This window comes from Oncorhynchus keta, unplaced genomic scaffold, assembly GCF_023373465.1.
Source record: "Oncorhynchus keta strain PuntledgeMale-10-30-2019 unplaced genomic scaffold, Oket_V2 Un_contig_5688_pilon_pilon, whole genome shotgun sequence".
In the NCBI taxonomy this organism is placed as follows: domain Eukaryota; kingdom Metazoa; phylum Chordata; class Actinopteri; order Salmoniformes; family Salmonidae; genus Oncorhynchus; species Oncorhynchus keta.
In genome coordinates this window covers 18198-42332 of record NW_026288442.1, presented here as the reverse complement: position 1 = coordinate 42332, position 24135 = coordinate 18198, and the positions used below count along the sequence as shown (strand labels likewise).

General features: G+C 40.3%; 2 protein-coding genes across 7 annotated transcripts in view; one reads left to right on the top strand and one right to left on the bottom strand.

Annotated features, from left to right (window-relative positions):
* LOC127925514 (NACHT, LRR and PYD domains-containing protein 1 homolog) overlaps window positions 1-16422 on the top strand; it is a 28478-nt gene extending 12056 nt beyond the window's left edge. For all 6 annotated transcript variants that reach the window (XM_052510474.1, XM_052510475.1, XM_052510472.1 and 3 more), the window contains 3 exons: window positions 13645-13777; window positions 13864-13893; window positions 15338-16422. In XM_052510474.1, coding sequence (XP_052366434.1) covers window positions 13645-13777; window positions 13864-13893; window positions 15338-15672 — 498 coding nt within the window. In that variant the 3' untranslated portion in view covers window positions 15673-16422. The remainder of the gene's footprint in view (window positions 1-13644; window positions 13778-13863; window positions 13894-15337) is intronic.
* Window positions 16423-20405: 3983 nt separating this feature from the next.
* On the bottom strand, window positions 20406-23660 carry chic2 (cysteine-rich hydrophobic domain 2). Its single transcript, XM_052510469.1, has 6 exons — window positions 23237-23660; window positions 22788-22842; window positions 22117-22272; window positions 21972-22028; window positions 21489-21548; window positions 20406-21385 (listed from the first exon to the last, which is right to left on the bottom strand). Exons 1-6 carry the CDS (start codon window positions 23368-23370, stop codon window positions 21335-21337), a joined length of 513 nt encoding a protein of 170 aa, XP_052366429.1. The 5' UTR covers window positions 23371-23660; the 3' UTR covers window positions 20406-21334.
* Window positions 23661-24135: the final 475 nt, after the last annotated feature.

Here is a 24135-nt window from a genome sequence, read left to right as displayed (position 1 = left end):
AGAACATGTCTATCCATTGTTTCAGTAGAATGAGAACGTGTCTATCCATTGTTTCAGTATCCATTGTTTCAGTAGAATGAGAACATGTCTATCCATTGTTTCAGTAGAATGAGAACATGTCGTCTATCCATTGTTTCAGTAGAATGAGAACATGTCTATCCATTGTTTCAGTAGAATGAGAACATGTCATGTCTATCCATTGTTTCAGTAGAATGAGAACATGTCAGTAGAATGAGAACTATCCATTGTTTCAGTAGAATGAGAACATGTCTATCCATTGTTTCAGTAGAATGAGAACATGTCGTCTATCCATTGTTTCAGTAGAATGAGAACATGTCGTCTATCCATTGTTTCAGTAGAATGAGAACATGTCTATCCATTGTTTCAGTAGAATGAGAACATGTCGTCTATCCATTGTTTCAGTAGAATGAGAACATGTCGTCTATCCATTGTTTCAGTAGAATGAGAACATGTCGTCTATCCATTGTTTCAGTAGAATGAGAACATGTCTATCCATTGTTTCAGTAGAATGAGAACATGTCTATCCATTGTTTCAGTAGAATGAGAACATGTCGTCTATCCATTGTTTCAGTAGAATGAGAACATGTCGTCTATCCATTGTTTCAGTAGAATGAGAACATGTCTATCCATTGTTTCAGTAGAATGAGAACATGTCTATCCATTGTTTCAGTAGAATGAGAACATGTCTATCCATTGTTTCTATCCATTGTTTCAGTAGAATGAGAACATGTCTATCCATTGTTTCAGTAGAATGAGAACATGTCTATCCATTGTTTCAGTAGAATGAGAACATGTCTATCCATTGTTTCAGTAGAATGAGAACATGTCTATCCATTGTTTCAGTAGAATGAGAACATGTCTATCCATTGTTTCAGTAGAATGAGAACATGTCTATCCATTGTTTCAGTAGAATGAGAACATGTCTATCCATTGTTTCATGTAGAATGAGAACATGTCTATCCATTGTTTCAGTAGAATGAGAACATGTCTATCCATTGTTTCAGTAGAATGAGAACATGTCGTCTATCCATTGTTTCAGTAGAATGAGAACATGTCTATCCATTGTTTCAGTAGAATGAGAACATGTCTATCCATTGTTTCAGTAGAATGAGAACGTGTCTATCCATTGTTTCAGTAGAATGAGAACATGTCGTCTATCCATTGTTTCAGTAGAATGAGAACATGTCGTCTATCCATTGTTTCAGTAGAATGAGAACATGTCTATCCATTGTTTCAGTAGAATGAGAACATGTCTATCCATTGTTTCAGTAGAATGAGAACATGTCTATCCATTGTTTCAGTAGAATGAGAACATGTCTATCCATTGTTTCAGTAGAATGAGAACGTGTCTATCCATTGTTTCAGTAGAATGAGAACGTGTCTATCCATTGTTTCAGTAGAATGAGAACATGTCGTCTATCCATTGTTTCAGTAGAATGAGAACATGTCTATCCATTGTTTCAGTAGAATGAGAACATGTCTATCCATTGTTTCAGTAGAATGAGAACGTGTCTATCCATTGTTTCAGTAGAATGAGAACATGTCTATCCATTGTTTCAGTAGAATGAGAACATGTCTATCCATTGTTTCAGTAGAATGAGAACATGTCTATCCATTGTTTCAGTAGAATGAGAACATGTCTATCCATTGTTTCAGTAGAATGAGAACATGTCTATCCATTGTTTCAGTAGAATGAGAACATGTCTATCCATTGTTTCAGTAGAATGAGAACGTGTCTATCCATTGTTTCAGTAGAATGAGAACATGTCTATCCATTGTTTCAGTAGAATGAGAACGTGTCTATCCATTGTTTCAGTAGAATGAGAACGTGTCTATCCATTGTTTCAGTAGAATGAGAACATCCATTGTTTCAGTAGAATGAGAACATGTTTCAGTAGAATGAGAACATGTCTATCCATTGTTTCAGTAGAATGAGAACATGTCGTCTATCCATTGTTTCAGTAGAATGAGAACATGTCTATCCATTGTTTCAGTCTGTCTATCCATTGTTTCAGTAGAATGAGAACATGTCTATCCATTGTTTCAGTAGAATGAGAACATGTCTATCCATTGTTTCAGTAGAATGAGAACATGTCTATCCATTGTTTCAGTAGAATGAGAACATGTCGTCTATCCATTGTTTCAGTAGAATGAGAACATGTCTATCCATTGTTTCAGTAGAATGAGAACATGTCTATCCATTGTTTCAGTAGAATGAGAACATGTCGTCTATCCATTGTTTCAGTAGAATGAGAACATGTCTATCCATTGTTTCAGTAGAATGAGAACATGTCGTCTATCCATTGTTTCAGTAGAATGAGAACATGTCTATCCATTGTTTCAGTAGAATGAGAACATGTCTATCCATTGTTTCAGTAGAATGAGAACATGTCTATCCATTGTTTCAGTAGAATGAGAACATGTCGTCTATCCATTGTTTCAGTAGAATGAGAACATGTCTATCCATTGTTTCAGTAGAATGAGAACATGTCTATCCATTGTTTCAGTAGAATGAGAACATGTCGTCTATCCATTGTTTCAGTAGAATGAGAACATGTCTATCCATTGTTTCATCCATTGTTTCAGTAGAATGAGAACATGTCTATCCATTGTTTCAGTAGAATGAGAACATGTCTATCCATTGTTTCAGTAGAATGAGAACATGTCTATCCATTGTTTCAGTAGAATGAGAACATGTCGTCTATCCATTGTTTCAGTAGAATGAGAACATGTCTATCCATTGTTTCAGTAGAATGAGAACATGTCTATCCATTGTTTCAGTAGAATGAGAACATGTCTATCCATTGTTTCAGTAGAATGAGAACATGTCTATCCATTGTTTCAGTAGAATGAGAACATGTCTATCCATTGTTTCAGTAGAATGAGAACATGTCTATCCATTGTTTCAGTAGAATGAGAACATGTCGTCTATCCATTGTTTCAGTAGAATGAGAACATGTCGTCTATCCATTGTTTCAGTAGAATGAGAACATGTCTATCCATTGTTTCAGTAGAATGAGAACATGTCTATCCATTGTTTCAGTAGAATGAGAACATGTCTATCCATTGTTTCAGTAGAATGAGAACATGTCGTCTATCCATTGTTTCAGTAGAATGAGAACATGTCTATCCATTGTTTCAGTAGAATGAGAACATGTCTATCCATTGTTTCAGTAGAATGAGAACATGTCTATCCATTGTTTCAGTAGAATGAGAACATGTCGTCTATCCATTGTTTCAGTAGAATGAGAACATGTCTATCCATTGTTTCAGTAGAATGAGAACATGTCGTCTATCCATTGTTTCAGTAGAATGAGAACATGTCGTCTATCCATTGTTTCAGTAGAATGAGAACATGTCTATCCATTGTTTCAGTAGAATGAGAACATGTCTATCCATTGTTTCAGTAGAATGAGAACATGTCTATCCATTGTTTCAGTAGAATGAGAACATGTCTATCCATTGTTTCAGTAGAATGAGAACATGTGAGAACATGTCTATCCATTGTTTCAGTAGAATGAGAACATGTCATCCATTGTTTCAGTAGAATGAGAACATGTCTATCCATTGTTTCAGTAGAATGAGAACATGTCTATCCATTGTTTCATCCATTGTTTCAGTAGAATGAGAACAGTGTCCATTGTTTCATCCATTGTTTCAGTAGAATGAGAACATGTCTATCCATTGTTTCAGTAGAATGAGAACATGTCGTCTATCCATTGTTTCAGTAGAATGAGAACATGTCGTCTATCCATTGTTTCAGTAGAATGAGAACATGTCGTCTATCCATTGTTTCAGTAGAATGAGAACATGTCTATCCATTGTTTCAGTAGAATGAGAACATGTCTATCCATTGTTTCAGTAGAATGAGAACATGTCGTCTATCCATTGTTTCAGTAGAATGAGAACATGTCTATCCATTGTTTCAGTAGAATGAGAACATGTCGTCTATCCATTGTTTCAGTAGAATGAGAACATGTCTATCCATTGTTTCAGTAGAATGAGAACATGTCTATCCATTGTTTCAGTAGAATGAGAACATGTCTATCCATTGTTTCAGTAGAATGAGAACATGTCTATCCATTGTTTCAGTAGAATGAGAACGTGTCTATCCATTGTTTCAGTAGAATGAGAACGTGTCTATCCATTGTTTCAGTAGAATGAGAACATGTCTATCCATTGTTTCAGTAGAATGAGAACGTGTCTATCCATTGTTTCAGTAGAATGAGAACATGTCTATCCATTGTTTCAGTAGAATGAGAACATGTCTATCCATTGTTTCAGTAGAATGAGAACATGTCTATCCATTGTTTCAGTAGAATGAGAACATGTCTATCCATTGTTTCAGTAGAATGAGAACGTGTCTATCCATTGTTTCAGTAGAATGAGAACATGTCTATCCATTGTTTCAGTAGAATGAGAACATGTCTATCCATTGTTTCAGTAGAATGAGAACATGTCTATCCATTGTTTCAGTAGAATGAGAACATGTCGTCTATCCATTGTTTCAGTAGAATGAGAACATGTCTATCCATTGTTTCAGTAGAATGAGAACATGTCTATCCATTGTTTCAGTAGAATGAGAACGTGTCTATCCATTGTTTCAGTAGAATGAGAACATGTGTCTATCCATTGTTTCAGTAGAATGAGAACATGTCTCTATCCATTGTTTCAGTAGAATGAGAACATGTCTATCCATTGTTTCAGTAGAATGAGAACATGTCTATCCATTGTTTCAGTAGAATGAGAACATTGTGTCTATCCATTGTTTCAGTAGAATGAGAACATGTGTCTATCCATTGTTTCAGTAGAATGAGAACATGTCTATCCATTGTTTCAGTAGAATGAGAACATGTCATGTCTATCCATTGTTTCAGTAGAATGAGAACATGTCTATCCATTGTTTCAGTAGAATGAGAACATGTCTATCCATTGTTTCAGTAGAATGAGAACATGTCTATCCATTGTTTCAGTAGAATGAGAACATGTCTATCCATTGTTTCAGTAGAATGAGAACATGTCTATCCATTGTTTCAGTAGAATGAGAACATGTCTATCCATTGTTTCAGTAGAATGAGAACATGTCTATCCATTGTTTCAGTAGAATGAGAACGTGTCTATCCATTGTTTCAGTAGAATGAGAACATGTCTATCCATTGTTTCAGTAGAATGAGAACATGTCTATCCATTGTTTCAGTAGAATGAGAACATGTCTCTATCCATTGTTTCAGTAGAATGAGAACGTGTCTATCCATTGTTTCAGTAGAATGAGAACGTGTCTATCCATTGTTTCAGTAGAATGAGAACGTGTCTATCCATTGTTTCAGTAGAATGAGAACATGTCTATCCATTGTTTCAGTAGAATGAGAACATGTCTATCCATTGTTTCAGTAGAATGAGAACGTGTCTATCCATTGTTTCAGTAGAATGAGAACGTGTCTATCCATTGTTTCAGTAGAATGAGAACATGTCGTCTATCCATTGTTTCAGTAGAATGAGAACATGTCTATCCATTGTTTCAGTAGAATGAGAACATGTCATCCATTGTTTCAGTAGAATGAGAACATGTCTATCCATTGTTTCAGTAGAATGAGAACATGTCTATCCATTGTTTCAGTAGAATGAGAACATGTCTATCCATTGTTTCAGTAGAATGAGAACATGTCGTCTATCCATTGTTTCAGTAGAATGAGAACATGTCTATCCATTGTTTCAGTAGAATGAGAACATGTAGTTTCAGTAGAATGAGAACATGTCGTCTATCCATTGTTTCAGTAGAATGAGAACATGTCCCATTGTTTCAGTAGAATGAGAACATGTCTATCCATTGTTTCAGTAGAATGAGAACATGTCTATCCATTGTTTCAGTAGAATGAGAACATGTCTATCCATTGTTTCAGTAGAATGAGAACATGTCAGTAGAATGAGAACATATCCATTGTTTCAGTAGAATGAGAACATGTCTATCCATTGTTTCAGTAGAATGAGAACATGTCTATCCATTGTTTCAGTAGAATGAGAACATGTCTATCCATTGTTTCAGTAGAATGAGAACATGTCTATCCATTGTTTCAGTAGAATGAGAACATGTCTATCCATTGTTTCAGTAGAATGAGAACAGTAGAATGAGAACGTCTATCCATTGTTTCAGTAGAATGAGAACATGTCTATCCATTGTTTCAGTAGAATGAGAACATGTCGTCTATCCATTGTTTCAGTAGAATGAGAACATGTCGTCTATCCATTGTTTCAGTAGAATGAGAACATGTCTATCCATTGTTTCAGTAGAATGAGAACATGTCTATCCATTGTTTCAGTAGAATGAGAACATGTCGTCTATCCATTGTTTCAGTAGAATGAGAACATGTCGTCTATCCATTGTTTCAGTAGAATGAGAACATGTCGTCTATCCATTGTTTCAGTAGAATGAGAACATGTCTATCCATTGTTTCAGTAGAATGAGAACATGTCTATCCATTGTTTCAGTAGAATGAGAACATGTCTATCCATTGTTTCAGTAGAATGAGAACGTGTCTATCCATTGTTTCAGTAGAATGAGAACGTGTCTATCCATTGTTTCAGTAGAATGAGAACGTGTCTATCCATTGTTTCAGTAGAATGAGAACATGTCTATCCATTGTTTCAGTAGAATGAGAACATGTCGTCTATCCATTGTTTCAGTAGAATGAGAACATGTCGTATCCATTGTTTCAGTAGAATGAGAACATGTCTATCCATTGTTTCAGTAGAATGAGAACATGTCGTTTCAGTAGAATGAGAACCATTGTTTCAGTAGAATGAGAACATGTCTATCCATTGTTTCAGTAGAATGAGAACATGTCTATCCATTGTCTATCCATTGTTTCAGTAGAATGAGAACATGTCTATCCATTGTTTCAGTAGAATGAGAACATGTCTATCCATTGTTTCAGTAGAATGAGAACATGTGTCTATCCATTGTTTCAGTAGAATGAGAACATGTTTCAGTAGAATGAGAACATGTCTATCCATTGTTTCAGTAGAATGAGAACATGTCGTCTATCCATTGTTTCAGTAGAATGAGAACATGTCGTCTATCCATTGTTTCAGTAGAATGAGAACATGTCTATCCATTGTTTCAGTAGAATGAGAACATGTCTATCCATTGTTTCAGTAGAATGAGAACATGTCAGTAGAATGAGAACATGTCGTCTATCCATTGTTTCAGTAGAATGAGAACATGTCTATCCATTGTTTCAGTAGAATGAGAACATGTCTATCCATTGTTTCAGTAGAATGAGAACATGTCTATCCATTGTTTCAGTAGAATGAGAACATGTCGTCTATCCATTGTTTCAGTAGAATGAGAACATGTCGTCTATCCATTGTTTCAGTAGAATGAGAACATGTCTATCCATTGTTTCAGTAGAATGAGAACATGTCGTCTATCCATTGTTTCAGTAGAATGAGAACATGTCTATCCATTGTTTCAGTAGAATGAGAACATGTCGTCTATCCATTGTTTCAGTAGAATGAGAACATGTCTATCCATTGTTTCAGTAGAATGAGAACATGTCTATCCATTGTTTCAGTATCCATTGTTTCAGTAGAATGAGAACATGTCGTATCCATTGTTTCAGTAGAATGAGAACATGTCTATCCATTGTTTCAGTAGAATGAGAACATGTCGTATCCATTGTTTCAGTAGAATGAGAACATAGAATGAGAACATGTCTATCCATTGTTTCAGTAGAATGAGAACATGTCTCTATCCATTGTTTCAGTAGAATGAGAACATGTCGTATCCATTGTTTCAGTAGAATGAGAACATGTCTATCCATTGTTTCAGTAGAATGAGAACATGTCGTCTATCCATTGTTTCAGTAGAATGAGAACATGTCGTCTATCCATTGTTTCAGTAGAATGAGAATCCATTGTTTCAGTAGAATGAGAACATGTCTATCCATTGTTTCAGTAGAATGAGAACATGTCGTCTATCCATTGTTTCAGTAGAATGAGAACATGTCTATCCATTGTTTCAGTAGAATGAGAACATGTCGTCTATCCATTGTTTCAGTAGAATGAGAACATGTCGTCTATCCATTGTTTCAGTAGAATGAGAACATGTCTATCCATTGTTTCAGTAGAATGAGAACATGTCGTCTATCCATTGTTTCAGTAGAATGAGAACATGTCGTCTATCCATTGTTTCAGTAGAATGAGAACATGTCTATCCATTGTTTCAGTAGAATGAGAACATGTCGTCTATCCATTGTTTCAGTAGAATGAGAACATGTCTATCCATTGTTTCAGTAGAATGAGAACATGTCTATCCATTGTTTCAGTAGAATGAGAACATGTCGTCTATCCATTGTTTCAGTAGAATGAGAACATGTCTATCCATTGTTTCAGTAGAATGAGAACATGTCCATTGTCTATCCATTGTTTCAGTAGAATGAGAACATGTCTATCCATTGTTTCAGTAGAATGAGAACATGTCTATCCATTGTTTCAGTAGAATGAGAACATGTCTATCCATTGTTTCAGTAGAATGAGAACATGTCTATCCATTGTTTCAGTAGAATGAGAACATGTCTATCCATTGTTTCAGTAGAATGAGAACATGTGTCTATCCATTGTTTCAGTAGAATGAGAACATGTCTATCCATTGTTTCAGTAGAATGAGAACATGTCTATCCATTGTTTCAGTAGAATGAGAACATGTCTATCCATTGTTTCAGTAGAATGAGAACATGTCTATCCATTGTTTCAGTAGAATGAGAACATGTCTATCCATTGTTTCAGTAGAATGAGAACATGTCATCTATCCATTGTTTCAGTAGAATGAGAACATGTCTATCCATTGTTTCAGTAGAATGAGAACATGTCTATCCATTGTTTCAGTAGAATGAGAACATGTGTCTATCCATTGTTTCAGTAGAATGAGAACATGTCTATCCATTGTTTCAGTAGAATGAGAACATGTCTATCCATTGTTTCAGTAGAATGAGAACATGTCTATCCATTGTTTCAGTAGAATGAGAACATGTCTATCCATTGTTTCAGTAGAATGAGAACATGTCTATCCATTGTTTCAGTAGAATGAGAACATGTCTATCCATTGTTTCAGTAGAATGAGAACATGTCTATCCATTGTTTCAGTAGAATGAGAACATGTCTATCCATTGTTTCAGTAGAATGAGAACATTGTTTCAACATGTCTATCCATTGTTTCAGTAGAATGAGAACATGTCTATCCATTGTTTCAGTAGAATGAGAACGTGTCTATCCATTGTTTCAGTAGAATGAGAACGTGTCTATCCATTGTTTCAGTAGAATGAGAACATGTCTATCCATTGTTTCAGTAGAATGAGAACATGTCATGTCTATCCATTGTTTCAGTAGAATGAGAACATGTCTATCCATTGTTTCAGTAGAATGAGAACATGTCTATCCATTGTTTCAGTAGAATGAGAACATGTGTCTATCCATTGTTTCAGTAGAATGAGAACATGTCTATCCATTGTTTCAGTAGAATGAGAACATGTCTATCCATTGTTTCAGTAGAATGAGAACATGTGTCTATCCATTGTTTCAGTAGAATGAGAACATGTCTATCCATTGTTTCAGTAGAATGAGAACATGTCTATCCATTGTTTCAGTAGAATGAGAACATGTCGTCTATCCATTGTTTCAGTAGAATGAGAACATGTCTATCCATTGTTTCAGTAGAATGAGAACATGTCTATCCATTGTTTCAGTAGAATGAGAACATGTCGTCTATCCATTGTTTCAGTAGAATGAGAACATGTCTATCCATTGTTTCAGTAGAATGAGAACATGTCGTCTATCCATTGTTTCAGTAGAATGAGAACATGTCTATCCATTGTTTCAGTAGAATGAGAACATGTCTATCCATTGTTTCAGTAGAATGAGAACATGTCGTCTATCCATTGTTTCAGTAGAATGAGAACATGTCGTCTATCCATTGTTTCAGTAGAATGAGAACATGTCTATCCATTGTTTCAGTAGAATGAGAACATGTCTATCCATTGTTTCAGTAGAATGAGAACATGTCTATCCATTGTTTCAGTAGAATGAGAACGTGTCTATCCATTGTTTCAGTAGAATGAGAACATGTCTATCCATTGTTTCAGTAGAATGAGAACATGTCTATCCATTGTTTCAGTAGAATGAGAACGTGTCTATCCATTGTTTCAGTAGAATGAGAACGTGTCTATCCATTGTTTCAGTAGAATGAGAACATGTCGTCTATCCATTGTTTCAGTAGAATGAGAACATGTCGTCTATCCATTGTTTCAGTAGAATGAGAACATGTCTATCCATTGTTTCAGTAGAATGAGAACATGTCGTCTATCCATTGTTTCAGTAGAATGAGAACATGTCTATCCATTGTTTCAGTAGAATGAGAACGTGTCTATCCATTGTTTCAGTAGAATGAGAACATGTCGTCTATCCATTGTTTCAGTAGAATGAGAACATGTCGTCTATCCATTGTTTCAGTAGAATGAGAACATGTCGTCTATCCATTGTTTCAGTAGAATGAGAACATGTCGTCTATCCATTGTTTCAGTAGAATGAGAACATGTCGTCTATCCATTGTTTCAGTAGAATGAGAACGTGTCTATCCATTGTTTCAGTAGAATGAGAACATGTCGTCTATCCATTGTTTCAGTAGAATGAGAACATGTCTATCCATTGTTTCAGTAGAATGAGAACATGTCTATCCATTGTTTCAGTAGAATGAGAACATGTCTATCCATTGTTTCAGTAGAATGAGAACATGTCGTCTATCCATTGTTTCAGTAGAATGAGAACATGTCGTCTATCCATTGTTTCAGTAGAATGAGAACATGTCTATCCATTGTTTCAGTAGAATGAGAACATGTCTATCCATTGTTTCAGTAGAATGAGAACATGTCGTCTATCCATTGTTTCAGTAGAATGAGAACATGTCGCGACTATCCATTGTTTCAGTAGAATGAGAACGTGTCTATCCATTGTTTCAGTAGAATGAGAACATGTCTATCCATTGTTTCAGTAGAATGAGAACATGTCTATCCATTGTTTCAGTAGAATGAGAACATGTCTATCCATTGTTTCAGTAGAATGAGAACATGTCTATCCATTGTTTCAGTAGAATGAGAACGTGTCTATCCATTGTTTCAGTAGAATGAGAACATGTCTATCCATTGTTTCAGTAGAATGAGAACATGTCTATCCATTGTTTCAGTAGAATGGGAACATGTCTATCCATTGTTTCAGTAGAATGAGAACATGTCTATCCATTGTTTCAGTAGAATGAGAACATGTCGTCTATCCAATGTTTCAGTAGAATGAGTAGAATCAGTAGAATGAGAACATGTCGTCTATCCAATGTTTCAGTAGAATGAGAACGTGTCTATCCATTGTTTCAGTAGAATGAGAACATGTCTATCCGTGCTTTTACACCTGCATTGTTTGCTGTTTGGGGTTTTAGGCTGGGTTTCTGTACAGCACTTTGAGATATCAGCTGATGTATCCATATAAATAAATTTGATTTGATTTGTTTCAGTAGAATGAGAACATGTCTATCCATTGTTTCAGTAGAATGAGAACATGTCGTCTATCCATTGTTTCAGTAGAATGAGAACATGTCGTCTATCCATTGTTTCAGTAGAATGAGAACATGTCTATCCATTGTTTCAGTAGAATGAGAACATGTCTATCCATTGTTTCAGTAGAATGAGAACATGTCGTCTATCCATTGTTTCAGTAGAATGAGAACATGTCTATCCATTGTTTCAGTAGAATGAGAACATGTCGTCTATCCATTGTTTCAGTAGAATGAGAACATGTCTATCCATTGTTTCAGTAGAATGAGAACATGTCGTCTATCCATTGTTTCAGTAGAATGAGAACATGTCGTCTATCCATTGTTTCAGTAGAATGAGAACGTGTCTATCCATTGTTTCAGTAGAATGAGAACATGTCTATCCATTGTTTCAGTAGAATGAGAACATGTCTATCCATTGTTTCAGTAGAATGAGAACATGTCTATCCATTGTTTCAGTAGAATGAGAACATGTCTATCCATTGTTTCAGTAGAATGAGAACGTGTCTATCCATTGTTTCAGTAGAATGAGAACATGTCTATCCATTGTTTCAGTAGAATGAGAACGTGTCTATCCATTGTTTCAGTAGAATGAGAACATGTCTATCCATTGTTTCAGTAGAATGAGAACATGTCTATCCATTGTTTCAGTAGAATGAGAACATGTCTATCCATTGTTTCAGTAGAATGAGAACATGTCTATCCATTGTTTCAGTAGAATGAGAACATGTCGTCTATCCATTGTTTCAGTAGAATGAGTAGAATCAGTAGAATGAGAACATGTCGTCTATCCAATGTTTCAGTAGAATGAGAACGTGTCTATCCATTGTTTCAGTAGAATGAGAACATGTCTATCCGTGCTTTTACACCTGCATTGTTTGCTGTTTGGGGTTTTAGGCTGGGTTTCTGTACAGCACTTTGAGATATCAGCTGATGTACGAAGGGCCATATAAATAAATTTGATTTGATTTGTTTCAGTAGAATGAGAACATGTCTATCCATTGTTTCAGTAGAATGAGAACATGTCTATCCATTGTTTCAGTAGAATGAGAACGTGTCTATCCATTGTTTCAGTAGAATGAGAACGTGTCTATCCATTGTTTCAGTAGAATGAGAACATGTCGTCTATCCATTGTTTCAGTAGAATGAGAACATGTCTATCCATTGTTTCAGTAGAATGAGAACATGTCTATCCATTGTTTCAGTAGAATGAGAACATGTCGTCTATCCATTGTTTCAGTAGAATGAGAACATGTCGTCTATCCATTGTTTCAGTAGAATGAGAACATGTCTATCCATTGTTTCAGTAGAATGAGAACATGTCGTCTATCCATTGTTTCAGTAGAATGAGAACATGTCGTCTATCCATTGTTTCAGTAGAATGAGAACGTGTCTATCCATTGTTTCAGTAGAATGAGAACATGTCTATCCATTGTTTCAGTAGAATGAGAACATGTCTATCCATTGTTTCAGTAGAATGAGAACATGTCGTCTATCCAATGTTTCAGTAGAATGAGAACATGTCTATCCTTGTCTATCCATTGTTTCAGTAGAATGAGAACGTGTCTATCCATTGTTTCAGTAGAATGAGAACATGTCTATCCATTGTTTCAGTAGAATGAGAACATGTCTATCCATTGTTTCAGTAGAATGAGAACATGTCTCTATCCAATGTTTCAGTAGAATGAGAACATGTCGTCTATCCATTGTTTCAGTAGAATGAGAACATGTCATCTATCCAATGTTTCAGTAGAATGAGAACGTCTATCCATTGCTCTCTCTCTCGCTGTCGCCTCTCTCAGCCGCTCTCTCTCTTCAAATGGCTTTATTGGCATGGTTGCTTTGTCTCTTCCTCTCTCTCTTTCTCTCTGTGTCTGTCTCTCTCTGTCTCTCTCTCTCTCTCTCTCTGTCTCTGTCTCTCTCTCTCTCTCTCTGTCTCTGTCTCTGTCTCTCTCTCTCTCTCTCTCTCTCTCTCTCTCTCTCTCTCTCTCTCTCTCTCTCTCTCTCTGTCTCTTTCTCTCTCTCTGCAGAAGATTCATCTCATACAAAGAGACACCACACCAAGCTTTTTCAAGGCGATTGTGAAAATAACAGGGATTGACATTGAGATGGAGTTATTCGGTGATGATGAGAGGACAGCATGGAAAGAGAAAGTATCACGATGTAGGAGCACATGTCAATCATCACTTTGTACTTTAGTACCAGATGCTATTTAGAGTGATATAACCTCATTTGTGTTTATCTTTCAGATGAATACATCACTGACACCCATTCAACAAGTAAGTAAACATGAGTTACAATGCATTCAGAAAGTATTCAGACCCCTCGACTCCTGAGCACTCTGGAGCACGTTTTCATCAAGGATCTCTGTACAGTTCTCCGTTCATCTTTCCCTTAACCCAGTCCCTGCCGCTGAAAAGCATCCCCACAGCATGATGCTGCCACCACTGTCCGGATGGTGCCAAGTTGGCATTCAGAGTTCAATCTTGGTTTCATCATACCAGAGAATTTTGTGTTTTAGGTGCCTTTTTGCAAATTCTAAGCAGGCTGCCATGTTCCTTTTACTGAGGAGTGGCTTCCGTCTGGCCTCTCTACCATAAAGGCCTGAATGGTTTTCCCATCTCCACAGAGGAACTCTAGAGCTCTGTCAGAGTGACCATCGGGTTCTTGGTCACCTCCCGGACCGAGGCCCTTCTCCCCCGATTGGTCAGTTTGGCCGTGCAGCCAGGAAGAGTCTTGGTGGTTCCAAACTTCTTCCATTTCAGAATGATGGAGACCACTGTGTTCTTGGGGACCTTCAATGCTGCAGAAATGTTTTGGTACCCTTCCCCAGATCTGTGCCTCGACACAATCCTGTCTCGGGGCTCTACGGACAATTCCTTCGACCTCATGGCTTGGTTTTTGCTCTGACATGCACTGTCAACTGTGGGACCTATATATAGAAAGGTGTATGCCTTTCCAAACAATTCAATTTACCACAAGTGGACTCCAAGTTGTAGAAACATCTCAAGGATGATCAATGGAAACAGGATGCACCTGAGCTGAATTTCGAGTCTCATAGCAAAGGGTCTAAGTACTTATGTAAATAAGGTATTTGTTTATTTGTAAACAAGTCTAAAAACCAGTTTTCTATTTCATTATGGGGTATTGTGATGTCATTATGGGGTATTGTGATGTCATTATGGGGTATTGTGATGTCATTATGGGGTATTGTGATGTCATTATGGTGTATTGTGTATGTAGATCGATGAGGGAAAAACACTTAATCAATTTTAGAACAAGGGTGTAACGTAACAAAATGTGGAAAAAGTCAAGGGGTCTGAATACTTTCTGAATGCTCTGTACAAACCAATGGCATGAGGGCCAGTCAACATGGTTTACTGTAGGACCTGGACTAGTCCTGATTATAAAAGACTGTCTTCAAGAACAATGACATCTCCTTCAGGACTTGATGTAGATTAACCTGGTTCTGAATGCCCCAATGACATCTCCTTCAGGACTTGATGTAGATTAACCTGGTTCTGAATGACCCAGTCTGTTTTTCTATGTCTGTGAAACCGGCCTTAAATATGTTCAGTGATGCAGGTCGTCATTGTAAAAAAACATTTTTTTCTCAATACTTGTTATTTCAGGTCGCTTTTATTTAAGGAGGAAAGTGTCTGCTTCTAAATGACTCAAATGTAGATGTACAAATGTAATTATTCTGTAACCTGACTCTCTTAGGTGCTGTGTCGGGGGCAGGAGGTCCGGCTGAGAGCAGTCTGACTGGTTCTGCAGAGCAGCAGCTGCGTTCTGTACGGACAGAGTTTGTGAAACGAGTATCAGGACCTGTCCTAAATGAACTCCTGGCCAGACTCCTGCAACACACAGTCATCAACCAGGAGGAAATGGAGTCAGTGAAGGTGATCGCTGAGAGGGCAGAGAAGGCACGTGACATCATCGACATGGTGTTGAGAAAAGGAACTGAGTCGTGTTCCAGGATGATCAACCTTCTTGGGGAGATGGACCACTGTCTTTGGTCACAGCTTCAGATCAACAGTGTTGGGGTACCAACCTAATGGTAGAATGGATAGTAACAGTGTTGGGGTACCAACCTAATGGTAGAATGGATAGTAACAGTGTTGGGGTACCAACCTAATGGTAGAATGGACAGTAACAGTGTTGGGGTACCAACCTAATGGTAGAATAGATAGTAACAGTGTTGGGGTACCAACCGAATGATAGAATGGATAGTAACAGTGTTGGGGTACCAACCTAATGGTAGAATGGATAGTAACAGTGTTGGGGTACCAACCTAATGGTAGAATGGACAGTAACAGTGTTGGGGTACCAACCTAATGGTAGAATAGATAGTAACAGTGTTGGGGTACCAACCTAATGGTAGAATGGATAGTAACAGTGTTGGGGTACCAACCTAATGGTAGAATGGGGCCAGTAACACTCCAATTGAACACCCTGGGGTGTATTCACTAGGAAACAGACAACAGATCTGATCCTAGATCAGGACTCCTACTCAACACCCTGGGGTGTATTCACTAGGAAACAGACAACAGACCTGATCCTAGATCAGGACTCCTACTCAACACCCTGGGGTGTATTCACTAGGAAACAGACAACAGATCTGATCCTAGATCAGGACTCCTACTCAACACCCTGGGGTGTATTCACTAGGAAACAGACAACAGATCTGATCCTAGATCAGGACTCCTACTCAACCTGAATTTGTCCAAAATAAACACTTTTGTTGTTGTTGTTGTTGGAAAACGTTATGCTACGGTGGGCGACTAATAAATACACCCCTCATCTGACTGGGCTGTAATTCTTTGTCAATAAATGTTTGTTTCCGGGTAGTTTACTGTCGATATGCCTCATATATACACGTAACAGTATAACTTTAGACCGTGCCCTCGCCCATACCCGGGCGCGAACCAGGGACCCTCTGCACACATTAACAACAGTCACCCACGAAGCATCGTTACCCATCGCTCCACAAAAGCCGCGGCCCTTGCGTGACGTCACCGATTGAAACGCTATTTAGCGCGAACACCTCTGACTAGCAAGCTATTTCACATCCGTTAAACACACACACACACGTTACGCGATCATTCATCCACACGTCTGCTAGGATCATACCACACCTGTTCAGAAATACCAGACAAAGAATATAAAAGAGGTGACCAAGATCCAATCATGGACTGAGATTGCAGTTAAACTGCACACACAGGAAACTTGCTTTATATGTGAGGTAACCAATCAGAAAGCTAGTTGATGGCCGGTAAACCAATCAGAAAGCTAGTTGATGCCGTATGAACCTAAAGTGGTCTTGGTGATATCAACCCTCCTCCCAGAGCGCTACTGGGTCTGCAGGCTTTTGCTTCAGCCCTGCTCTAACACACCTCATTCTGCCAGTCAAGGTTCTGATTAGACTGATTAGTAGAATCAGGTGTTAGAGCAAAAGCCTGCACAGTCAGTAGTATCTCTCCAGGAGTAGGTTTGGCTGTCCCGTTTTAATTCTACATATTCCTCTATCTCCATGGTTACCCCGGAGCATGACCCTCGACCTTTACTTATCAGCCAAAGCTGTCCCAAATGGCATCATATTCCCTATACTGGATCCTGGTCTAAAGTAGTGCACTCCTTAGGGAAAGGGGCCCTGGTCTAAAGTAGTGCACTCCATAGGTAATAGGGCCCTGGTCTAAAGTAGTGCACTACACAGGGAATAGGGTACCATTTAGGACACAGCCTTTAACTCGGGTGAGTATTCCACCACGCTTCTCTGTCTGTTCACTGTTGGTTGTCAGGGAAACCGGTTAGCATTAATCTAATACACACACATTCAAAATGACACACACACACACACACACACCGCAAAAACAACATCCACAGAACAGGTACAACAGAAATAATCAGTTCCGTTCCTTCTGCGTCGCTGATCATCAGTTCTCCCCGTCGCTAGGCAACGGTCGCCAGGCTGACCCTACAAACCAGCGTCATGGATACAGGAAATCGGCCCATGTCCTGGTGTAGCATACGGGTCAATACAAAATAGGCTCTAAATCCCAACTGGCACCCTGTTCCCTATGAAGTGCACTACTTTAGACCAGAGCCGTGGGGTTAGTAGTAGTAGTGCGTTGTATAAGGAGAAGGGTGCCATTTGAGGGTACGACCATACAGTATAGTCGGACAGGTTGTGTGATTGTCTCCGGTTTAGAGGTGAGTCGAGTGTGCAGAGATGAGGGATAGGAGAGTCTAGGATTACCATCTGAAATGACATCCTATTGGAGATGAGAGGAGTCTAGGATTACCATCTGAAATGACACCCTATTGGAGGAGATGGAGGGGGGAGTAGGATTACCATCTGAAATGACATCCTATTGGAGATGAGAGGAGTCTAGGATTACCATCTGAAATGACACCCTATTGGAGGAGATGGAGGGGGGAGTAGGATTACCATCTGAAATGACATCCTATTGGATGAGATGAGGAGAGTCTAGGATTACCATCTGAAACGACATCCTATTGGAGGAGATGGGGGAGGGATTACCATCTGAAATGGCACCCTATTGGAGGAGATGGGGGGGGTAGGATTACCATCTGAAATGTCATCCTATTGGGTGAGATGAGGAGAGTCTAGGATTACCATCTGAAATGACATCCTATTGGAGGAGATGGTGGGGGGAGATAGGATTACCATCTGAAATGACATCCTATTGGAGGAGATGGGGGGGGGTAGGATTACCATCTGAAATGACATCCTATTGGAGGAGATGAGGAGAGTCTAGGATTACCATCTGAAATGACACCCTATTGGAGGAGATGGTGGGGGGGTAGGATTACCATCTGAAATGACATCCATATTGGAGGAGATGGGGGGGTAGGATTACCATCTGAAATGACACCCTATTGGAGGAGATGGAGGGGGTAGGATTACCATCTGAAATGACATCCTATTGGAGGAGATGGGGGTAGGATTACCATCTGAAATGACACCCTATTGGAGGAGATGGGGGGGTAGGATTACCATCTGAAATGACACCCTATTGGAGGAGATGGGGGGTAGGATTACCATCTGAAATGACACCCTATTGGAGGAGATGGGGGGAGTAGGATTACCATCTGAAATGACACCCTATTGGATGAGATGGGGGGGTAGGATTACCATCTGAAATGACACCCTATTGTAGGAGATGGGGGGAGTAGGATTACCATCTGAAATGACACCCTATTGGAGGAGATGAGGAGAGTCTAGGATTACTGATCCACTGTGGTTAGTTTGGTTGTTCTCTCTACTGATCCACTGTGGTTAGTTTGACTGTTCTCTCTACTGACCCACAGTGGTTAGTTTGACTGTTCTCTCTACTGATCCACTGTGGTTAGTTTGGCTGTTCTCTCTACTGATCCACTGTGGTTAGTTTGACTGTTCTCTCTACTGACCCACTGTGGTTAGTTTGACTGTTCTCTCTACTGATCCACTGTGGTTAGTTTGGCTGTTCTCTCTACTGATCCACTGTGGTTAGTTTGACTGTTCTCTCTACTGACCCACTGTGGTTAGTTTGGTTGTTCTCTCTACTGACCCACTGTGGTTAGTTTGGCTGTTCTTTCTACTGATCCACTGTGGTTAGTTTGGTTGTTCTCTCTACTGATCCACTGTGGTTAGTTTGACTGTTCTCTCTACTGATCCACTGTGGTTAGTTTGGTTGTTCTCTCTACTCATCCACTGTGGTTAGTTTGGCTGTTCTCTCTACTCATCCACTGTGGTTAGTTTGGTTGTTCTCTCTACTGATCCACTGTGGTTAGTTTGGTTGTTCTCTCTACTGATCCACTGTGGTTAGTTTGGTTGTTCTCTCTACTGATCCACTGTGGTTAGTTTGGTTGTTCTCTCTACTGATCCACTGTGGTTAGTTTGGCTGTTTCTCTACTGATCCACTGTGGTTAGTTTGGTTGTTCTCTCTACTGATCCACTGTGGTTAGTTTCCACTGTGGTTAGTTTGGTTCTCTACTGATCCACTGTGGTTAGTTTGGCTGTTCTCTCTACCACTGATCCACTGTGGTTAGTTTGGCTGTTCTCTCTACTGATCCACTGTGGTTAGTTTGGCTGTTCTCTCTACTGATCCACTGTGTTAGGTTTTTGGCTGTTCTCTCTACTGATCCACTGTGGTTAGTTTGGATCCACTGTGGTTAGTTCTCTACTGATCCACTGTGGTTAGTTTGGTTGTTCTGATCCACATCCACTGGTTAGTTTGAGTTTGGCTGTTCTCTCTACTGATCCACTGTGGTTAGTTTGGCTGTTCTCTACTGATCCACTGTGGTTAGTTTGACTGTTCTCTCTACTGATCCACTGTGGTTAGTTTGGCTGTTCTCTCTACTGATCCACTGTGGTTAGTTTGGCTGTTCTCTCTACTGATCCACTGTGGTTAGTTTGGCTGTTCTCTCTACTGATCCACAGTGGTTAGTTTGACTGTTCTCTCTACTGATCCACTGTGGTTAGTTTGACTGTTCTCTCTACTGATCCACTGGTTAGGTTTCTCTCTACTGAGTTTGTTTGTGTTCTCTCTACTGATCCACTGTGGTTAGTTTGACTGTTCTCTCTACTGACCCACTGTGGTTAGTTTGGCTGTTCTCTCTACTGATCCACTGTGGTTAGTTTGGTTGTTCTCTCTACTGATCCACTGTGGTTAGTTTGACTGTTCTCTCTACTGATCCACTGTGGTTAGTTTGACTGTTCTCTACCGATACTATGACCAGTCAAAAGGCAAATGATGTTGCAAGTTCCACAACTGTTCTACCAATGTTCCATTAGTATTTAACCTTTATTTAACTAGGCAAGTCATTTAAAGAACAAATTATTATTTACAATGACGGCCTACCCCGGCCAAACCCAGAAGACGCTGGGCCAATTGTGCGCCGCCCTGTGGGACTCCCAATCACAGCTGGATGTGATACAGCCTGGATTCGAACCAGGTACTGCAGCGACGCCTCTTGCACTGAGATGCAGTGTGTTAGAACGCTGCGCCACAATGATGTTCCGTTGGGAGTTCCATAGCTGTTCGAATGATGTTCTGTCAGTTCCGTTTGCTAATCCATTGAAGTTCTGCCAATGTTCTATATTAGTTCCATTGAAGTTCTGTAGAAGTTCCGTAGCTAATCCATTGATTGTCACCTCAGCGGTTCCATAGAGGTTCTAGAACAGAGTATAACATCAACTGTTTCCAACAGCACAGAGTGTCTCATAGTTCAGGTTGGGGTACAATATAACAGGGGGTATAAATCTGAGGAAAGATTGTGCCTCGTTGTACAGGGAAGGGCTGTGAAGAGGAGGTTCATCGTTGCAGGGCCACTTTCTCCAGTTCCACAGGTTCTATGGTACCGTTTACACCCTTTCTGAGCTGGGTCTCCCATGATGACCCACATACCGATGACAGTCAACATGGCCACCCCGGTGGGGGGGGGGGGTCAAAAGGCCACGTCTCCTCCAACAGATCAGGGGTCGAAGGTTGACATCAGAGAAGGGGAGGGGCTTTAGGGTGTAAACAGGTGTTTTCTGGGTATATAGAGGGGCTAGATAGAGAAGTTAGATTAATGTCCAGTAAACACTAAATGGTGGTGTTGTTTTAGGGGTATGGGCCTGGTTAGGGGAGGAAAGAGGAGGCCATTTTGGAGAGGTGACTGGGCCGAGTGAAGAGAGGCACCACGGGAGGATGTGGGTGGGGCCGCGGAGAGCTAGTCCGGTCTGAAAATGGGGATCTTGGGTAGGAACTCTATCAGGATTACCTGAGGGGGGAGAGAGAGAGGTTATTCAAACTGTGTGTGTGTGCATTACTCAAGTACTCCATCATATATATATATATATACACGTGTGTGTGTGTGTTCTCACATATTCCATCATGTTGTTGGTTTCACACTTCCTCTTGCTCAGCCTCCAATGCAAACACAGCTGAGAGAGGGAAGGAAAGGGAGAGAGAGAGGGAGGCGGAGAGAGAGGGGGAGGGAAAGAGAGAGAGGGGGGAGGGAAAGAGAGGGAGGGGGGAGGGAAAGAGAGGGAGGGAGGAAGAGAGGGAGGGAGGGGAAAGAGGGAGAGAGAGAGGGAGGGGGAGAGAGAGAGGGGGAGAGAGAGAGGGGGGAGGGGAGAGAGAGAGAGGGGGAGGGGGAGAGAGAGAGAGGGGGAGGGGGAGAGAGAGAGAGGGGGGAGGGAAAGAGAGGGAGGGAGGAGGGGAAAGAGAGGGAGGGAGGGAGGAGGGGAAAGAGAGGGAGGGAGGGAGGAGGGGAAAGAGAGGGAGGGAGGGAGGAGGAGAAAAAGAGAGGGAGAGATCAGTTAAACATAACTACCGCTCCTGGCCCTCCTCCCACCCCTACACACCTTGTGGTACAGTCTGCTGTTCTCCCAATCCAACAGCTTCTCCATGGATCTCTGTGTCTGAGGAGGAGAGAGACAGGTAACCTTGAGTATGGTACGCAGAGGGATGGTCTGTGTGTATATCTCAGTGTGTGTGTGTGTCTCCCACCCTTTTGCTCAGACAGATGACAGGCCAGAGACTGAAGCCCAGTGTACAGCAGCAACAGAGACAGCCACACAGCAGCCAACGCACATTCACTGGCAGCGTCTTCTTCAGACAGCCGTTAACACGGTTTATACTGGCCTTGAACTCCTCTGGCGCCACCTAGAGGACAGACAGGGGAAATACTCAAATCAGGTCATATACATGAAACAAGTAAGGAGAGTGAGCTTGTCTGAGGATGGAATCAAAACACACAAGATTCTGCTGGGGAGACCTGCACACTTTCAACGTCTCCAGGAAAGCTAGTTAGCTGTCCTGGGGGGTCAATATATTACCTGCTAATAAACACATGACTATTACAAATAATTCAGGTGGATCTTTATTTTTTAAAGTGGCCAATACAATACTACAAAGTTATAGTGTAAAAGTGCCGTTTGCAAGGTATTCTCTCAGAGTCTGTAGCTAGCTGGAAATGCAGGGTTGCCAGGTATGGTAGTTGTTCCCAACAAGTGGCACCTCAACGCTATCCCAACACAAATATATATATATATATACACAATCATGATTGATGCACACCTGGCAACCGCCCCTGGCCACCTGCACTCGTTAAAACTCTTGAGGGACACACGTCGAAAACGGCAGATTTACAGAAAATGTGTGTACTTTCCATGACTCACCTTCCCTGTAAGTGCCGATGGGAACTCTGACTCAAACTTGTTACTGAGTCCAAACCTTCGGGGACAAGAACATGTTAAGTAAATGCATTATTTGATGCACACAACAACTAGATGTCACTCAAGGGAAATGAGGCTGTTCTATATAACTGTTTGACTAAACCACACATGGAAAGTATATTTAGTTAACCAGGTAGTTACGGTGTGTATATAGTCATTTTATGGTCCGAACTACATAAACTAGGTCATGTTAGCTCGTTAATAGTTATTGTTGCCATGCCAATAGGCTAGTTTCTTGGCCCTGTTATCGTAAATACACGGACATGATTACGTTAGCTTAGCTTTCCGCTAACAAGCTAGTTAATGCCGTAGTGTAACTTTCGTTATCTAGTTCGCGTTATTTTATGACAACTAAACGGGTCCCCCCCCCCCGAGCCCTGCCGGTTTCTTACACAGTGACGTGGCCAGATCCTCGGACGACCACCGGGTCTGGAGCGTACTTTAACAGCTGTTCCTCCGCGGCCCTCTCCTCGTCCTCCTCGTCGTCCTCCTCCTCCTCGTAGATCTCGTCGAAGTCCTCCATCATCGCACGACTCGGCCTCGCGTTTCCCCGGTGAGGCGCCGGGAGAGACACGGTGCCGTCGTTTGGGGAGTGGGTTCCTTCCCCCGGTTGAAAAACGATTTTTTTTAAAAGTCAGACAACAACCAAACAACACAACTAACAAAAAAAAAAAAAACTCCGGCAACGACGAAAGCTCGCTAGCTAACTCTGGTTGTGGTCTCCAAAACAGAAGATCAACATCCGCCGCAGCGCCCCGAAACCGGAAGAAGAGAGAGACGTTCTTTCGTCATCGATTCAGGAATTCCACAGAAAGTATTCTGTGTTTGAAATGGCTTTTTATTCTACATATAAATATCTCAAAACATATTTTATCCGACAGTAGCTAGCTATCGTATGTTCTTGGTTAAAGTATGAAGCTATTTGTAATTTATTTATGGTTGCAGTAAAGAACGGACATGTGATTCAGTTGAGATTATTAGGCCTACTTGTTACCATGATGATCACACATGAGCTAAACCTCTTCCTTCTGTCCATACCACTAAAGCTGTATCATATGAAACAACCGTATATAGGAAAGCAATTGTTTCCATTAGTTGTAGCTACTGAGCTATGTGGCTTTTATGGCCTCCTGAGTGGCGCAGTGGTGGCATTGCAGTGGCGTCACTACAGCCCCTGGTTCGTTCCCAGGCTGTAGGGTGAAACACAATTGGCCCAGCATCGTCCCGGGGTAGGAGAGGGTTTGTCCGGGTGGGTAGGCTGTAATTGTAAATAAGAATTTGTTCCAACTGA

Coding starts and splice junctions, on each gene's coding strand:
- chic2 (XM_052510469.1), bottom strand. CDS start 23,370: ATGATGGAGGACTTCGACGAGATCTACGAGGAGGAGGAGGACGACGAG. Junction 22,273..22,787: donor CATCGGCACTTACAGGGAAG/GTGAGTCATGGA, acceptor TCTGTCCTCTAG/GTGGCGCCAGAGGAGTTCAA. Junction 22,029..22,116: donor TCATCTGTCTGAGCAAAAGG/GTGGGAGACACA, acceptor TCTCCTCCTCAG/ACACAGAGATCCATGGAGAA.